At 64.7% G+C, this 14,109-nt stretch overlaps 2 protein-coding genes across 2 annotated transcripts in view; one reads left to right on the top strand and one right to left on the bottom strand.

Annotated features, from left to right (window-relative positions):
* The window catches only part of LMF2 (lipase maturation factor 2), a 13,197-nt gene extending 2,438 nt beyond the window's left edge, over positions 1–10,759 (top strand). The window contains 11 exon segments of the mRNA XM_039704574.1: positions 6–35; positions 817–995; positions 3,248–3,386; positions 5,192–5,326; positions 5,404–5,509; positions 5,739–5,835; positions 5,907–6,089; positions 7,785–7,953; positions 8,948–9,059; positions 9,137–9,301; positions 9,895–10,759. Of these exon segments, the coding sequence (XP_039560508.1) occupies positions 6–35; positions 817–995; positions 3,248–3,386; positions 5,192–5,326; positions 5,404–5,509; positions 5,739–5,835; positions 5,907–6,089; positions 7,785–7,953; positions 8,948–9,059; positions 9,137–9,301; positions 9,895–10,135 (1,556 nt within the window). The 3' untranslated portion in view covers positions 10,136–10,759.
* MIOX (myo-inositol oxygenase) lies at positions 10,723–13,981 on the bottom strand. The gene is made up of 10 exons (XM_039704583.1): positions 13,874–13,981; positions 12,765–12,827; positions 12,580–12,660; positions 12,020–12,182; positions 11,884–11,951; positions 11,694–11,803; positions 11,529–11,596; positions 11,265–11,314; positions 11,063–11,175; positions 10,723–10,978 (listed from the first exon to the last, which is right to left on the bottom strand). The coding sequence occupies exons 1-10, from the start codon at positions 13,889–13,891 to the stop codon at positions 10,870–10,872; spliced, it is 843 nt and encodes a 280-aa protein (XP_039560517.1). The 5' UTR covers positions 13,892–13,981; the 3' UTR covers positions 10,723–10,869.
* Positions 13,982–14,109: the final 128 nt, after the last annotated feature.

The raw sequence follows: 14,109 nt of genomic DNA, 5'->3' as shown, positions 1-14,109 counted from the left end.
CGCAGGTGAGGGGTGTGCCTTTGGGGGGCTCACAGGTGAGGGGTGTGCCTGGGGGGGCTCACAGGTGAGGGGTGTGCCTGGGGGTCACAGGTGAGGAGTGTGCCTGGGGGGGCTCAGGTGTTGGGGGGCTCACAGGTGAGAGCTGCAGCTTTGGGGTTCAGGTGTTGGTAAGGGGTGTAGGTTTGGGGGCTCATGTTGGGGGGCTCACAGGTAGGGCTGCAGCTTTGGGGGTTCCGGTGTATGTGGGGCTCACAGGTGAGGGGTGCAGCTTTGGGGGTTCAGGCACTAGCCTGGAATTCCAGTGAATTATTGGGAAGTAGATTATGGAGAGGCCCCCCGTGCCCCCTCAGTTCTGAGGTACTGTTCAATTTGGATTTTTCTGCAAGGAAGCTTTTCCCTGTTTAGCATTGATTCTATTCTACAACGGGGAATAATTTCCATTAGCCTGGAATTCCAGGGAGTTTCTGGGAAGCAGTAGGTTATGGGAAGCCCCCCCCAAAACCCCACCGTGTGCTCCAGCCCCAAGGTAGCACTGAATTCTGAATTCCAGTTCTGGAATTCCCAGAATTGCTTGTACTCTGCAATGGGAAAACTGGCATTCACCCTGAATTGGGTTCAGTTTTTGGGAAGTAATTATTGAAAGCCTCCCCTGTGCCCCCCAGCCCCAAGGTACCCCTCAGTTTGGAAACATTTTTTGCGCCGGGAAGCTTTTCCCTCTTTATTAGTGGTTGCACTCTGCAGTGGGGAGAATCAGCGTTACCCCAGGTTTGGGGTGGGTTTCTGGGATTTGCGGCAATCCCGCTTGTGTGCCCCCAGCCCTGACGTACCACTACGAGAGCCAGTGCATCCCCACGCCGGGCGCGTGGCTGGCACACCAGCTGCCCGTGTGGCTGCAGAAGCTCAGCGTGGTGGCCACCTACGTCATCGAGGTGGCCGTGCCCGCGCTCTTCTTCGCGCCCCTGCGCCGCCTGCGCCTCTTCGCCTTCTACTGCCAGGTGGGCAGGGGGCTCTGGGGCGGGCAGGGGGCTCTGGGGCGGGCAGGGGGCTCCTCAGGGTGGGCAGGGGAAATCATCCCTTAGGGGTGGGCATGGAGCTCATCCTCGGGGCGGGCAGGGGGCTCCTGGGGCGGGCAGGGGGATCATCCTCGGGGTGGGCAGTGGGCCATTCTGCACTTCAGGGGGGCTGCTGCAGGGGTTTGGTAATTGGGATTTTATTAATTCTGGGGTTTTTTGGGTGGTGTGCTAATCACTGCAGAGGGTTTGGTGTTAATTACTGGTGTGCTCACTTTTTGTTGATTAGATATTTTATTAATTCTGAGATTTTTTTGGGGTGTTGTACTAGTGAGTGTGGTGGGTTTAGTGCTCGTTAATGTACTCTGTTAATTTGGGATTTTATTAATTTTGGGATTTTTTGGGTGCTGTACTAATCACTGTGGTGTGTTTAGTGTTCATTAATTATTAGTGTGCTCTTTCTTGATTTGATATTTTATTAATTTTGAGGGTTTTTTGGGTGGGGGGTGGGCATGGAGCTCATCCTCGGGGCGGGCAGGGGGCTCCTGGGGCGGGCAGGGGGATCATCCTCGGGGTGGGCAGTGGGCCATTCTGCACTTCAGGGGGGCTGCTGCAGGGGTTTGGTAATTGGGATTTTATTAGTTCTGGGGTTTTTTGGGTGGTGTGCTAATCACTGCGGAGGGCTTAGTGTTCATTAATTATTAGTGTACTCACTTTATTGATTTGGTAATTTATTAATTTAGGGATTTTTTGGGTAACATGCTAATGAGTGTGGTTGATTACTGGTGTGCTCACTCTTTGATAATTCAGGGTGTTATGAATTTTGGGATTTTTTGGGTGATGTACCAGTGAGTGTGGTGGGTTTAGTGTTGGTTAATTACTGGTGTGCTCACCTTTTGTTGTGAGGTTGGATTAGGAAAAAGGTATATGGGTTTAAAACTTTAAAAGGATATAAAGAAAAATTTATTAACAGACGCTAAAAGAAAAGGTAATAAGAATTAGAATAAATTTTTAGAATGCTTTTCTTCTCTTTACAACTTTTTTTTTTTCTTTTTCTTACTGGCAACATAAAGAAAACTTAAAATTTTAGAATAAGTTTTTTTTTAGTTTACTTAGGGAGAGAAGTGGTTTTTGTTAATGGTACCCAGTGTGCTGTGCCAGCCCCGGGCCAGTGCCATCCCAGGCCAGTGCCATCCCAGTAAACTTAAAATTTTAGTTAGTTTACTATTTTTAGAATAGGTTTTTTTTTAGTTTACTTAGGGAGAGAAGTGGTTTTTGTTAATGGTACCCAGTGTGCTGTGCCAGCCCCGGGCCAGTGCCATCCCAGGCCAGTGCCATCCCAGTGCTGTGCCACCCCCCTTGTGCCCCTTGTCATGCCAGGGGGCTGCTCAGGGGACGGGGGTCTCACTCTGGGGGTGCTGCAGGGGCTGGCTGTCCCACGTCCTCTCTTCTCTGTCACCCCCTGGGTCCCTTTGTGCCCCCCTTTGTGCCAGGGGGGTTTCCATGGGGGGGTTCAGGGGGCTGGGCTTGGCTCCTCGCTCTGTGGGCATGGGGACATGTCCTGTGCCATGTGTCCCCAGCCCTGTGACACTCTCTGGGCTCCCTTGTGCCCCCCTTTGTGTTTAGGGGGTCCCCGTGGGAGCCTCTCCAGGGCTGGGGTTCCTTCACCCCGTGGGCACAGGGACATGTCCTGTGCCATGTGTCCCCAGCCCTGTGACACTCTCTGGGCTCCCTTGTGCCCCCCTTTGTGTTTAGGGGGTCCCCGTGGGGGCCTCTCCAGGGCTGGGGTTCCCTCGTCCCCGTGGGCACTGGGACACATCCTGTGCCATCTGTCCCCAGCTCTGTGACCCCCTTTGTGCCAGGGGGATCCCCATGGGGGCCTCTCCAGGGCTGGGGTTCCCTCGTCCCCGTGGGCACTGGGACACGTCCTGTGCCATCTGTCCCCAGCTCTGTGACCCCCTTTGTGCCAGGGGGATCCCCATGGGGGCCTCTCCGGGGCTGGGCTTGGCTCCTCACTCCATGGGCATGGGGACACGTCCTGTGCCATCTGTCCCCAGCCCTGTGACCCCCTGTGTGCCAGGGGGGTCCCTGTGGGGGTCTCTCCAGGGCTGGGGTTCCCTCGTCCCCGTGGGCACTGGGAGGTGACATGGCCACACTGGATGTCCCGGTCAGGGTGTGCGCAGTGTCCTGTGTCCCCCCAGCCCTGTGACACCCCAACCCTGCCCCGTGCCCCCCAGGTGCTGCTGCAGGTCCTCATCATCCTCACGGGCAACTACAACTTCTTCAACGCGCTGACCATCGTGCTGGCCTTCTCCCTGCTGGACGAGCAGCACGTGGGGCGCTGGCTGGGCCGGCCCCGCCGGAGGCACGGCGCTGGTGAGACCCCAGCCCCGCGGGGTGGGGGCTTCCCGGGGCTCTGGGGGCGTGGGGCCGTGCTGTGGGAGCTGCCACACTCACCCCGGGCCAGGGGGTGTGGGGCACAGCTGTGGGATCAGGAATGGTGGGGAGGGAAGGGGCCTTAAATCCCACCCCATTCCAGCCCCCATGGCAGGGACACCTCCCGCTGTCCTGGGGTGCTCCAAGGCCACCCAGGCTGGCCTGAGGGACTGGGGACAAGGGACAGGAGCCAGGGAATGGCTGCCAGTGCCAGAGGGCAGCCATGGATGGGATCCTGGCAATGAGGAATTGCTGGCTGGGCTGGAATTGCCAGAGCAGCTGGGGCTGCCCCTGATCCCTGCAGTGCCCAGGGCCAGGCTGGACACTGGGGCTGGAGCAGCCTGGCACAGTGGCAGGTGTCCCTGCCCTGGCAGGGTGGCACTGCAGGGACTCTGAGCTCCCTTCCCACAGGAGTGGGAATATCCCAGGTCTAATGTGTCCAGGGAATTCCTGGAATTCCACTCAGTGCTCTGGGCTGGGGACCAGGCCCAGTTGGATTCAGTGTCCTTGGAATTCTTTTCCAAGCCCAGGGGTCCCCAGGATTCTGAGGAGAAGCACACGGGAACAGCTCCAGGATTTTGGGAAGCCTCTCCCGGGCACGGAGCAGGGACATTCCTGGTGTCACACTGGCCCCAAAAGGAAGTTCAGGGAATATGCGAGGCTGGAGCCGGGAAATTATCCATGGAAAAGGCAGTGAGGGGGAAAATCTGAAAACTGCATTCCAAGGACAAAAGGAGCTCCCAGAGCTCAGAGGGAAAGGCACAATTCCCAGTGGGGAAGAAAGAGCTCAGGGAATTCCCAAAACAGCTCCTGAATCCACTGGAACGAATCCAGAGGAGGCCCTGGAGCTGCTCCAAGGATGGAGCCCTCTGGAGCCAGGCTAGGAAATCTGGGAATGTTCTCCTGGAGAAGGGAAGGATCCAGGGAGAGCTCAGAGCCCCTGCCAGGGCCCAGAGGGGCTCCAGGAGAGCTGCAGAGGGACTGGGGACAAGGGACAGGAGCCAGGGAATGGCTGCCACTGCCAGAGGGCAGCCATGGATGGGATCCTGGCCATGAGGAATTGCTGGCTGGGCTGGAATTGCCAGAGCAGCTGGGGCTGCCCCTGATCCCTGCAGTGCCCAGGGCCAGGCTGGACACTGGGGCTGGAGCAGCCTGGCACAGTGGCAGGTGTCCCTGCCCTGGCAGGGTGGCACTGCAGGGACTCTGAGCTCCCTTCCCACCCAAACCACTCCAGGATTCCCTGGATCCTCCCTGGAGCTCCAGTGGGTCAGAGCCGGGTGTGGGAGGAGGAGGAGGAAGAGGTCTCTTTTCCCTCTGAAATCAGGGAATAAGGAAGGATAAATCTGGATCTGTGTGAGCCCATCCCCCTGGCACTGCTGTCCCCCCACAGGGGGCTCCCACCCTTTGGAATTCTGTGTCCCAGCGAGGCTCTGCTGCTCCTGGGCCTTTCCCCCCTCCCAGCACCCTGCTTGGACACTGGGGTGATCCTGGGGGTGTGGGGGGACACCAGGGTGCCCTCAGGGGTGTGGGGGAATACTGAGGTGCCCTCGAGGGCGTGGGGACACGCCTGGGCCTTTCCCCCCTCCCTCCCTCCCACTGCAGCTCTGGAAGCCGTGGCACCCCCAGCACCCTGCGTTGGGGGGTGCACAGGGGACAGCGACACCGTGGGCAGGGCCCTGTGCCCGTGGGTGACCCGGGGGCGGTGCGGGGGTCCCGGGCGGGCTCTGAGCCCCTCGCTGGCCCAGGCTGGCCCCCCAGGCTGGGCTCGGTGCTGGGCACGCTGCTGGAGCTGGGCACCTACGCGCTGCTGCTCTGCTGGACCGTGCGCTGCTTCGGCCTGCGGCTCGACTGGGACAGGAGGCTGCTGGACTCCAGAGTGGGTACGTGCCAGGGCCACGGCCCTGTGCCCGCCCTGGGCACCAGGGCTGGCCCTGAGCCGCGCTGTGCCTCCCTGCAGCCTTCACCTACCACGAGTTCACCACGTGGCTGCGCACGGTGACGCTGCCGCTCGTGGGGGTGGCCTTCCTGTCCCTGTCCTGGGAGATCCTCGTGGCCATGTACCGGTGGGTGTGGGGGCACCGGGGTGATCCTGGGGGTCTGGGGGGCACTGGGGTGATCCCGGGGGTCTGGGGGGCACCGGGGTGATCCCGGTGGGGTGACACCCTGGGAGCTGGCAGGGGGTGACCCCACTCTGGGATTTTAGCTGTCAGACACAGCCTGGGGGGTTTTAACCCCCCAAACTGGGGGGTCTGAGCCCCTTTCCCCCACAACCCCCCATTTGTGCCCCCCCAGCTGTGCCTGTGTCCGGGGATGCTTCTGGAAGCTCTGGGCCACCCTGCAGTGGGCCGTCATGGCCACGGCCACCGTGAGCCTGTTCGCCGTGAGCCTGGTGAGGCCTGGGGGCCAGGGGGCTCCTGGGGACCCCCAAACCCCCGGGCCTGACAGAGCCCCTGCCCCCAGGTGCCCTTCACCTACATCGAGCACGAGTCCAACGGGAAGCTGTGGCCCGGGATCCACCAGATGTTCGGGGCCGTGGAGCGCTTCCAGGTGGTCAATTCCTACGGGCTCTTCCGCAGGATGACCGGCGTGGGCGGCCGGCCGGAGGTCATCCTGGAGGGCAGCTACGACGGGCACAGCTGGACGGTGAGGCTGGGCACGGAATGGGCACGGGAATGGGCACAGCTGGACACAGGGTCTGGGCCAGAGTCTGGGCTGGGCACAGCTGGGCACTGAGCAATGGGCACAGCTGGGCACCGAACAAGGGGCTGTGGTGACCCTGGGCAGGACCAGGCCACTGGTGGGATCAGGTTCTGGCTGTGTCCTGCCCCAGGATCCCGGGATTTTGGGTGGGAACATCCTTTTCCTGGGGCTGAGGAGACCCCGAGCAGGATGAGACACATGGTTGGGTCAGCTGTGGTTGGTGCTGTCCCTGTCACAGAATTTGGGTGGGAATCTCCTTTTCCTGGGGCTGAGGTGGCCGTGGGCTGAGCCATGCCCTTGGTTGGATTGGGATCTGGAGGTGTCCTGCCCCAGAATCCCAGGATTTGGGTGGCAATGTCCTTTTGCTGGGTGCTTGGTGGGACGGGGATCCCGAGGTGTCCTGCCCCAGAATCCCGGGATTTGGGTGGCAATGTCCTTTTCCTGGGGCCAAGGTGACTCCAGGCCCTCCGTAGGACGGGGATCCCGAGCTGTCTCTTACAGAATCCCAGGATTTGGGTGGCAATGTCCTTTTCCTGGGTTTGAGGTGGCTCCAGGCGCTTGGTTGGGTTGGAATCCCGAGATGTCCTGCCCCAGAATCCCAGAATTTTGGATGGAAATGTCTTTTTCCTGAGGCTGTGGTGGTTGTGGGCTGAACCGTGCCCATGGTTGGATTGGGTTCTGGAGGTGTCCTGCCCCAGAATCCCAGGATTTGGGTGGCAATGTCCTTTTCCTGGGGCCGAGGTGACTCCAGGCCCTCCGTAGGATGGGGATCCCGAGCTGTCTCTTACAGAATCCCAGGATTTGGGTGGCAATGTCCTTTTCCTGGGTTTGAGGTGGCTCCTGGCGCTCGGTGGGACAGGGATCCTGAGGTGTTTCTTGCAGAATCCCAGGATTTGGGTGGCAATGTCCTTTTCCTGGGTTTGAGGTGGCTCCTGGCGCTCGGTGGGACAGGGATCCTGAGGTGTTTCTTGTAGAATCCCAGGATTTGGGTGGCAATGTCCTTTTCCTGGGGCCAAGGCGGCTCCAGGCTCTTGGTTGCATTGGGTTCTGGAGGTGTCCTGCCCCAGAATCCCGGGATTTGGGTGGCAATGTCCTTTTCCCGGGGCCGGGATGACTCCAGGCCCTCCGTAGGACGGGGATCCCGAGCTGTCTCTTACAGAATCCCAGGATTTGGGTGGCAATGTCCTTTTCCTGGGTTTGAGGTGGCTCCAGGCGCTTGGTTGGGTTGGAATCCCGAGATGTCCTGCCCCAGAATCCCAGAATTTTGGATGGAAATGTCTTTTTCCTGAGGCTGTGGTGGTCGTGGGCTGAACCGTGCCCATGGTTGGATTGGGTTCTGGAGGTGTCCTGCCCCAGAATCCCAGGATTCTGGGTGGCAATGTCCTTTTCCTGGGGCCGAGGTGACTCCAGGCCCTCCGTAGGATGGGGATCCCGAGCTGTCTCTTACAGAATCCCAGGAGTTGGGTGGCAATGTCCTTTTCCTGGGTTTGAGGTGGCTCCTGGCGCTCAGTGGGACAGGGATCCCGAGGTGTTTCTTGTAGAATCCTTGGGATTTGGGTGGCAAATCCCTGGCCCTCGGTGGGACGGGGATCCCGAGGTGTGCCATCCCCGTTGCCACGGCGGCCGTTCCGTCCCCAGGAGATCGAGTTCATGTACAAGCCCGGGAACGTGAGCGCGGCCCCGGCCGTGGTGGCCCCGCACCAGCCCCGCCTGGACTGGCAGCTCTGGTTCGCCGCCCTCGGGCCCCACCAGGGCAGCCCCTGGTTCAGCGCCCTGGTGCTGCGCCTGCTGCAGGGACAGCCCGACGGTCAGCGGCCCCACACGGCCCTGGGGACCGGGACACGGGGGTGGGGACAGGGGACAGGGGGGTGAGGGCTCTGGGGACAGGGCAGAGGGGCTGGACACAGGGTGTGGGACTGGGGGCTCTGGGGACAGAGGGGCTATGGGGGGGGAGAGGGTTCATGGGGGGGCTGGGGGCTCTGGGGACCCATGGTATGGTGGGACCTCCCCAGCATTGATGCCACCGTGGTTTTGGGGTGTCCCTGTTTGGGTTTGGGGTGTCCCTACAGCCTTGGGGGTGTCTGCAGGTGTATTTGGGTGTTCCTATTTAGGTTTGGGGTGCCTCTGGCTGTGTTGGGGCTGTCCTCGGGTGTGTTTGGGGTGTGCCCGGGCTGTCCCCGCCCTGCTGGGGCTGTCCCTGGCCCAGCATTGATGCCACCGTGGTTTTGGGGTGTCCCTGTTTGGGTTTGGGGTGTCCCTACAGCCTTGGGGGTGTCTGCAGGTGTATTTGGGTGTTCCTATTTAGGTTTGGGGTGCCTCTGGCTGTGTTGGGGCTGTCCTCGGGTGTGTTTGGGGTGTGCCCGGGCTGTCCCCGCCCTGCTCGGGCTGTCCCCGCCCTGCTGGGGCTGTCCCCGCCCTGCTGGGGCTGTCCCTGGCTGTGTTTGGGGTGTCCCGGAGTGTGTTGGGGCTGTGCTGTGGCTGTCCCCGGGTGTGTCCGGGCTGTCTCCGGGTGTGTTGGGGCTGTCCCGGGCTGTGTCCGGGCTGTCCCCGGGTGTGTCCGGGCTGTCCCCGGGTGTGTCCAGGCTGTCCTGGGCTGTGTTTGGGGTGTCCCCGGGCTGTGTTTGGGGTGTCCCCGGGCTGTCCCCGGCTGTGTTTGGGGTGTCCCGGAGTGTGTTGGAGCTGTGCTGTGGCTGTCCCGGGTGTGTTTGGGGTGTCCCCGGGTGTGTTGGGGCTGTCCCGGGGTGTGCCCGGGCTGTCCCCGGGCTGTCCCGCCGTGTCCCCGTCTGAGCCGTGTCCCGCAGTGATCCGCCTGGTGCAGACTGACGCCTCCCGGTACCCGTTCCACGCCCGCCCGCCCACCTTCCTGCGGGCCCAGCTCTACAAGTACTGGTTCACGGCCCCCGGCGAGGGCGGGTGAGTGGGGAGGGGCCCCCGCAGCCCCCAGCCCGGCTCGGGGGGCTTTGGGGTCACTGAGCCCCCTGTGCCCCCAGCCCGGGCCCGGCTCCGTGGTGGCGGCGGCAGCACGTGCAGGAGTTCTTCCCGGCCGTGTCCCTGGGAGACCCCCGGCTGGAGTCCCTGCTCAGCCAGCACGGCCTCAAGGTGGGCACGGGGTGACCCCTCCCTGGGCCCTGAGACCCTCCCTGGCTCCTGACCCCGTCCCTCAACACCCCTGAGCCCCCTTGCCTTGCCCCCAGCTCTCCCCCTGACCCTATTCCATTGCTCTTGACCCTCTCTTCCTTCACCTTGATCCTCGCCCTTGACCCCCCAAGCCCCCTTCCCTCTCCCCTGAGCTCTCCCCCTGACCCTATTCCATTGCTCTTGACCCTCTCTTCCTTCACCTTGATCCTCGCCCTTGACCCCCCAAGCCCCCTTCCCTCTCCCCTGAGCCACTTCCCCCACCCTGATCCCCCTTTTCAGCCCCTGAGCCCCCCTTCCCTCACCCCTGAGCCCCCATCTCTCTCTTGTTCCCCTGACCCCTCTCTTCCTGGCCCCAACTCCCCCTCCCTGACCCCCTTCACCTGCCTCAACCCCATTCCCGTACCCTGATCCCCTTTATCAGCCCCTGAGCCCCCCTTCCCTCACCCCTGACCCTCTTCCCTCCCTCTCCCTGTTCCCTGACCCCATTCCCACACCAGGATCCCCTTTTTTGGCCCCTGGCCCTTTTCCCTCACCCCCACTCTCTTCCCCCCCCAAGCCCATTTTTTCTCCAGAACCAGCACCCCCTGACCCCCTTTTTCCCCAGGACAAGCCCCCCCCGGCTGCGCCGCCTGTGCCAGCCCGTCTCGGGCCCGGCCCTGCTCTGGTCCCTCTACCTGGTGGCCGCCACCGCGGGGCTGCTGCCAGCCCTGGCCCGGCGGGCCTGGGGGGCACAAGCCCCCGCCCGCCACAAGGGACCCCGGGAGCGCAACGGGGCGCGGGGCACCGAGGGGACGCGGGGCACAGACGGGACACGGCCCGAGGGCCGGCACGCCAACAAGAGGAAGAAGTAGCCCCCGCAGCCCCCCCAAAAACGGGGGGCAGGGAGTCCCCGGGTGGACCCCAGCCCGGGGGGGCGGTGTGCCAGTGCCTTCAGCACGGTGTGGGGACACACACAGCGCTTGGGGACACTTCCCCCTGCCTTGGGACACCTTGGGGACACCTCCAGGCACTGCTGGGGACCTGTCCCTGCCAGCTGGGGACCCTCCCTGGGGTTATGGGGCTGCTTGGGGACATGGCCCTGTGTCTGGGGACGCTGCCCCAATGCCCAGGGACCCCTTGGGCACCCAGCCCCAGTGTCAGGGGACCCCTCCCCAGTGCCCAGGGACCCCTGGGGGACCCCCCAGCGTGGGGGCTCAGCACAGGTCAGGGGCTCAGAGCGGGTGGGGGCTCTGTGCCCGCGGGCTGGAGCAGTTTGGGCAGTGCCAGCCCTCCGGTCACCCTGCCCAGCCCCTCAGGTCACTTTGGGGTCCCCCCTGGCACTTCGGGGTGCCCCCTCCCCGCGGGCTCTGCCCATCCCGTGGTTCCCCCTGCCCGGCTCGGCCCGAGCCCAGAGGTTTGCTATAATTTTCTAATTAAAGCCTTTGACATTCCAGCCCCGCCGCTCTCCTGGATTGGGGGTCTGGCACGGGGGTGCAGCAGGAGCAGGTTTATTGTAGAGCCTGGGCGGGCCGGGGGGTGCTGCGAGGGGCCCGGTGGGGTCGGGGGTCCCCAGCAGGGGTTCGGGGGTCCCCAGCAGGGTTGGGGGTCACCAGCAGAGCTGCCCCGGGCAGTATTTGTCGATGAGGCCCTGGTAGTAGGCGCGGAGCTGCTGCACGTCGGGCAGCTCCTCCTGCTTGGTGTACAGGTCGAACTTGCTGCGGGGCGAGCGGGGGGTCAGGGCCGGGCCCCCCCAAAGCCGCGGGGGCCCCGCCGAGCCCGCAGCCCCCCCGGGCACGCACTTGAGCTCGCGCAGCCAGGGCAGCATGCGGCGGTCCTCCTCCGAGCACAGGTGCCCGTAGTCGCCGTGGGCGTGCCAGGGGTAGAAGGAGTGGAAGCGAACCATGTAGAAGGCCTGGGGTGGGGGGGCACGGGTTTAGGGTGCTCCCCCCGCACCCCCAAACCTGCCGGGGGTCCCTGAGCCCCCCCCCGTGCTGGGCTCACCTCCTTGGGCAGGGCGAAGTTGTTGAACTTCATCACTTGGTACATGTACTCTGAAAGGGGGGGGGGGGGGGGGGGGGGGCGGGACCCCCACGGGGGGGGGACCCCCAGAGGTGCAGAGACCCCCCGGGGACACAGAGCCCCCCCAGGAGCTGCAGCCCCCCAAAGAGCAGCCCCTGCCCCACGCCAGGGGCTGCAGTCCTTGCAAAGGGGGCAATGGGGGGTCAGCACAGCTCTGGGGGGCACCAGGGACCCCCCCAAACTCACCATCGTGCCCCCAGGACATGAGCACGTTGTCCAGGCCGCAGCCGGGCTGGTACATCCCGTACTCGGTGCTGGGGATGGGGCAGGGCTGAGGGGCTGGACCCCCCCCACAGCCCGGCCGGGCCGGGGGTGCAGCCCCCAGACCCCCAAACCCCGGGTCCCCCTCACCTGTACCGGGGGTCTTTGGTGTCAGGGTTCTCGTGGAAGGTGGAGTCCCCATAGACCACCGACTTCTGCACCTTGCAGCCCACCGGGAAGGTGTCCCCGACCACGGCCCACTGCGGGGGGCACGGGGGTCACAGCAGCCCCGAGCGTGCCCCGCCGCGGGGGGAGCCCCCGGCGCCCCTGCCCGGCTCACCTGCGGCTCCCCGAAGAGCACCAGCACCTTGCCCAGGTCGTGCAGGAGCCCCACGAGGTGGAACCAGTCTGGGGGGAGCGGCGCCGTGTCACCCCAGGGCGGGCCCCGGCGGGGACAGGGCGGGCGGCGGCCCCACCTTTGTCGGGGTGCGCCCGGCGGATCCCCTCGGCCGTCTGGAAGGCGTGGAAGGAGTTGGGGAAATCCACGTCGGGGTCCGACTCGTCCACCAGCTGGTCCAGCAGCTCCAGCGCCTCCATCACGCTCATCCTCCGCTGCGAGCACGAGCCGTACTGCGCGCTCTGGGCACGGCGACAGCGACAGTGGGGACAGCGCCAGCCCCGCCCGGGGGCTCCGTGCCCCCAGACGGGCTGGGATGGGGCAGGGGGCAGGGCTGGGACACCCCCCGCCCCGCTGGGGTGGCACCGGGGGACAGGGGGTGACACCGATGTGACACCGGGGTGACACCGATGTGACACCGGGTGGCACCGGGGGACACGGAGGGACAGCGCCAGCCCCGCCCGGGGGCTCCGTGCCCCCAGACGGGCTGGGATGGGGCAGGGGGCAGGGCTGGGACACCCCCCGCCCCGCTGGGGGGGCACCGGGGGACAGGGGGTGACACCGATGTGACACCGGGGTGACACCGGGGTGACACCGGGTGGCACCAGGGGACACGGAGGGACGCGGGGCAGGTCGCACCTTGCTGCGGACGAACTGCACGGTCTGGTGGGTGTGCATCAGCAGGTAGGTGTTGTACACGCGGTCGATCAGCCTCCCCTCCTGCGGGCGGCACCGGGGGCTGGGGGCGCTCCGGGGCACCCCGGGCCCCCCCGGTCCGGGACCCCCCGGTCCGGGACCCCCGCCCTCCCCGGACCCCCACTCACGGTGTAGTTGCGGAGCTCGGGCTTGGCCTTGCCGGGCTGGGGCTCCTCGGAGGAGTCGGGGCCCTGCGGGGGACAGGGGCTCAGGGGACCCGCGTGGGGACAGGGACAGGGGGACACAGGGTCACGGGACAGGGGACAGGGAGCGGAGTGGTTCAGGGACCCCATCCTGTCCCGGCCCGGGCACTGCGGGACAGGGACAGGCGGTTGGGGACAGGGGGACACAGGGACAGGAGGTTGGGGACAGGGGGACACTGGCACCAAGGACAGACCCGGGTGCGTGGGATCACACCGCCCAGGGGGTCACAGTGTCACCCCCCAAGGCATCGGTGTCACACTTTGTCACACAATGTCACACTTTGTCACACGGTGTCACACTTTGTCACACGGTGTCACACACTATCACACACTATCTGTCACTGTGTCACACGGTGTCACCAATCGCCACACGCTGCCCGTCCCCCCCCGGGCACAGACGGACCTGGGGGTGCCGTCTCCGCACACTATCTGTCACGGTGTCACACGGTGTCACCAATCGCCACACGCTGCCCGTCCCCCCCCCCGGCACAGACGGACCTGGGGGTGCCGTCCCCGCTCCCTGGGGGGGGTCCAGCCCCGGCTGTCCCCAGGTGGGGACATCAGACTGGGGGTCCCCGTTGGGGACAGCGTGCGGGTCCCCACTCATCCCACGGGTGCTGTGGGACGCCCCCCGGGCTGGCCCTGAGCCCCCAGGCTGGGGAGCGGCTCCCGGTGGCCTCGGGACCCCCCTGCCCTGCAGGGGACCCCCAGGCTGGGCCCTTGGGGGGGGGCGGCACCGCCAGCAGGGACAGCATCGCCAGGGGGTCACCTCTGCCCGCGGGCTTGGGGCGGCCCTGGAGTGTCTGTGTCTGTCCCCAGGTGTGTCTGTCTGTCCCCAGGTGTGTCTGTCCCGTCCCCAGGTGTGTCTGTCTGTCCCTCACAAGTGTGTCTGTCCCCCCAGGTGTGTCTGTCTGTCCCCAGGTGTGTCTGTCCCGTCCCCAGGTGTGTCTGTCTGTCCCTCACAAGTGTGTCTGTCCCCCCAGGTGTGTCTGTCTGTCCCCCCGGTGCAGCCCCCCGCCCCCCGCCCCGCTCACCTCCTGCACGCTGCTCATTCTGGGTCTGGGGTCTCCGGAGCTGCGGGGCAGCCGCCGCAGCCCCGCTTTTATGGCGGGGGGAGGCGCGGGGGGCCCGCCCGGCCCCGCGGCGACAATCGGTGACCAGTTAACCCGCCCGGTTAATGTTTGACCCCGCGCCGCTCCCGGAGGGGGCTGGGGGACCCCCGAGCTGGGGACCCCCGAGCTGGGGACCCCGAGATGGGGACCCCGAGCTG

The sequence above is a fragment of the Passer montanus genome, unplaced genomic scaffold (assembly GCF_014805655.1).
Source record: "Passer montanus isolate IOZ18808 unplaced genomic scaffold, ASM1480565v1 scaffold177, whole genome shotgun sequence".
NCBI lineage: Eukaryota > Metazoa > Chordata > Aves > Passeriformes > Passeridae > Passer > Passer montanus.
Note: the sequence above shows the minus strand (reverse complement) of the source record. Positions and strands in the feature narration are given on the sequence as shown.

Bases quoted from the DNA above. Each gene is read 5' to 3' on its own strand.
- MIOX (XM_039704583.1), bottom strand. The intron at 11,952-12,019 runs GTGGGGCCGCCG...CGCTCCCCCCAG, and splicing joins CCGGGCGCACCCCGACAAAG to ACTGGTTCCACCTCGTGGGG. The intron at 11,597-11,693 runs GTGAGGGGGACC...CCCCATCCCCAG, and splicing joins ACCAAAGACCCCCGGTACAG to CACCGAGTACGGGATGTACC.